Raw genomic sequence first — 3447 nt, forward strand, 5'->3', positions numbered from 1 at the left:
TAGTAGTATAATATATATATATACTATAGTATAGTATATACTGATACTATTATATAATATAATAAATAATAATATTATATATATATATATATATATATATATATATATATATATATATATGATTTCGTTAATAAAATTATTATTTATAAAAATTAAAATAAAACGAACTTATTTAGAGTCGTACGTGTCAAAAACTTAATATTTAAGATTTTTATTATTTTGCTAACTGATACATTTATCTTTTTTTTTTATCTATGTACATATTATGAATATTATGACATACTATCCTAAAAAACTAAAATTAAAAAACTGTTAAAATGTTAAAATTTTTCACATCTTCAATGAAAGATATCTCAATTTCTCATTTCATCCATCCATCGGTGTGAATCTTGATATATATCTTGATTTATAGTTCAGTCATGCGCAATCTATGGTCCATTTGTGAATTTTTTTGCAGCCCGTTGGTGCCAAGTCATAGCTGCAAAAATAAAATCATATTTTTATGCAAGCGAAATAAGCATTATGCAATTCGCCAAAATATTATTTCTTTCTGAAAATGACCTTTAAAAAAGGTTGCTGCTCCAGTTTATGTTTTATTATATAATAAATGATCAAAATCAATCGATTAAGAATTAAAGAAGATAGAGTCTGCCATCAATGTTGAAAACATCAATGTTGATACAGAAATTGCCTTGATTACAAACTTGCAAATTCGGCTGACAATAACTGCGTGCTTCTCATTTTTATTCCTACCACTCGCGTCAATGAGTGACATTTTTTTTTTAGAACGGATCGGTTAACGAGTTCGCGTATGGTCAGTCCCCAATCAGGCGCGATTGTCCCGCAACGTGTAAGTGGCTTGCTTGTGTAAAAGCGACCCCAAGTTTGGCGCGATTGGACACGTGTACGTTTCGCGGGCAACCGCGACAGGCGGACGACGGGACATTGCCGCTTGTATTTGGTATATGACCCGACCACCCTCGATGGCCGCCTTTCTTCTCGGGGGGTGAATCGCGTATGCCCGCAGCGCGACCGCAGATGATTGGCGCGCGCCAAAAGCAATCGACCTTCTCGCGAACTTAGGGGTCCCGAAAGGCTTAAGCCACCCTGGGTGGTCGTAAATATAATCGAGTCCGGAATTTAATAGTGGAATTATTAAAAGTCATATGAGATGAGAAAAATACCTCGCACCGTTACTTTGCGTTAATTCACACACACATATAAAATATATATTTGTATTCAATCATGAGAAAATATACCGAGAAAAAGATGCTTAAAAATTTATTTGGGAGAAATATATTTACTTTACTTCACTGAAATGGAATTTTGTTTAAACGAAATAAAATTTTTTTTCTAGCAAATAAGTCATTTATTTTTATTTTTTTACAATTAATGAAATATATTTCACAAGAATGTATATTTCATCAAATTTTTACAAACAAATTTTTTCGTAATAAATATCGAAGAAAATGTCACAAGTAACAATTGTTTCGCAATATTTCGACATTTTTCTTTTGGTGAATCTTCTTTTATAAAAAAAGTGTTATCGGAATTATATTAGTAATAAAAATGAATGTGTTTTCCTCTTTTATTTTTCTAAAGTTTATAAAAATGACTTACAATGGTTTGCCATTGGTGCAATTTTTGATCGTAAATTTTACAAAAGGTTTGATTAAAAGACGCAGCCAAGCGCGCTATCTTCAGCAGAGGACGTTTATTCGTGTCGTATATGAGGCACCTCTTTCCGAGAAGCAGCAGTTTTTATAGCGACCTGGATACAAAGCCACAGGCCTTTGTAGCTCCTATCCTCTATCGATATATTTTTCGGCGGCAAAAAGCGGAGAACGAGACACTCGTTTTGACTTTGGATCTTCTTTTATGTTTCAGAACGACACGATGCAAGTGGTGTGGCAATATCACGTCGAGGAGCCGGTATCAGCGGCCGGTATTTTACCTGATCACGGGGCAGTGCGAGGATCGAGACCATTGTATCTGGTGCAAAGAGACGCACAGCCCAGACGAAATTCGCGTAATCAGGAAACGGATCCGCCTCTGAAAATCTGGGACATTTTGAACAAACAGGTGAGTTGCTCTATTTTTAATTAACATTTAAATCCTTATATTCACAAGATGTCCTATGAGATAAAAATCACTCTACGGATATGATTCAGAAATTCTGTCAAGATAAATGTTTAATGAATAAAATTAACGGAAGGAAATATTTCGTTTTACTTCAGATGTAATTAAAAGAGAGAAGGAAAGAGATGAGAGAAAGAGAGCAGTGGTACATTGCATTTATTATGATTTGCGTTATTACGACGGTACGTGACAAGAAACAAGAACAAAGTTAATATTCATCTCGACCGCGGAGAAATTCGCGAGTGCGAACAAAGACGATTAAAGAGTTTTAATTAGAGTTCACGAAAGTGGATCTGCCATCGGCGTTGTGATATTGGACTCGATTTGTAGTGGAGGGCAAGATTCAAGCCGGGTTTCATTTAAGTATTTAAGATAACTAACTTACTTTATTCAGCCTTCGCTGAAGAATCATCGTCAGCATTGTAACTCGTTATTAACTCAACATTAATTTTAAATCAAGAATATTTAGCTTCGTACTGAAGTTTTCTGAAAACTTATAATGAAAGTAAAAAGATTCCACTCTTCATCAAAGATTGGATTCTCTCTCTTTCCGGATTTTTGAAATGTTAAAAACTAATAATAGGTAACATTCAACACTTGATTCTTTTAAGTAAGCTGTATTACAAGTATTTTAAATAAATGAAAAAAAAATTACAGATTTTTTTACTGCATAATTTCAAAGTAATACAAAAAAATTTGTAACGGAATTTTAGAACTCGAATAAAAAATTATTTTAATAAGAAGTCGATGTTTTACAAAAATAATTAAAATAAAATGAGAAAATTTTCATTTAAATTATAAACATGTATTGTTAACTATATTGATTTTATTAAACTATTTCATATTTATACAATTTATTTTATACAAAAAAGTATAAATTTCCAATTCCGATCGTTTTTTTATTGAACATCTGATAAATCTTTAAGCTTTGAAGATTGTAAAGAAATATCGATTATTTCGCAAACCTAAACAGAGAGAAAGTTAAAAATATTCACGTACGAAACAGGGAGAGAAATTGGTTTCGCACGATCAGCATTTTAATGTTTGTAGAGACGCGCGGCGAATCATTCGTTTATCCGGATCCGAGAACAAACTTTTTCAAAGCTCTCTCGTCATACGGTTTTGTTTCCGTCATTCGTCGACACGTGTACTGGTCGTGTGTGCGTATGTACGTCGCGTGCGTGAAATGAATGTTCGAATGCATTTAGCTGGGTGCGCGCGCGACTGGATTTTTATCACGCAGCTGAGTTAGAGAGAGAGAGAGAGAGAGAGAGAGAGAGAGAGAGAGAGAGAGAGAGAGAGAGAGAG

At 33.5% G+C, this 3447-nt stretch overlaps 1 protein-coding gene across 1 annotated transcript in view; it reads left to right on the top strand.

Annotated features, from left to right (window-relative positions):
- Positions 1-3447, top strand: part of LOC105626948 (MOXD1 homolog 2) — a 111293-nt gene that overhangs the window by 92906 nt on the left and 14940 nt on the right. The window contains exon 3 of the mRNA XM_012208239.1: positions 1888-2082. Coding sequence (XP_012063629.1) covers positions 1888-2082 — 195 coding nt within the window. The remainder of the gene's footprint in view (positions 1-1887; positions 2083-3447) is intronic.

Source organism: Atta cephalotes (assembly GCF_000143395.1).
Source record: "Atta cephalotes unplaced genomic scaffold scaffold00007, whole genome shotgun sequence".
NCBI classification, from domain to species: Eukaryota; Metazoa; Arthropoda; class Insecta; order Hymenoptera; family Formicidae; genus Atta; species Atta cephalotes.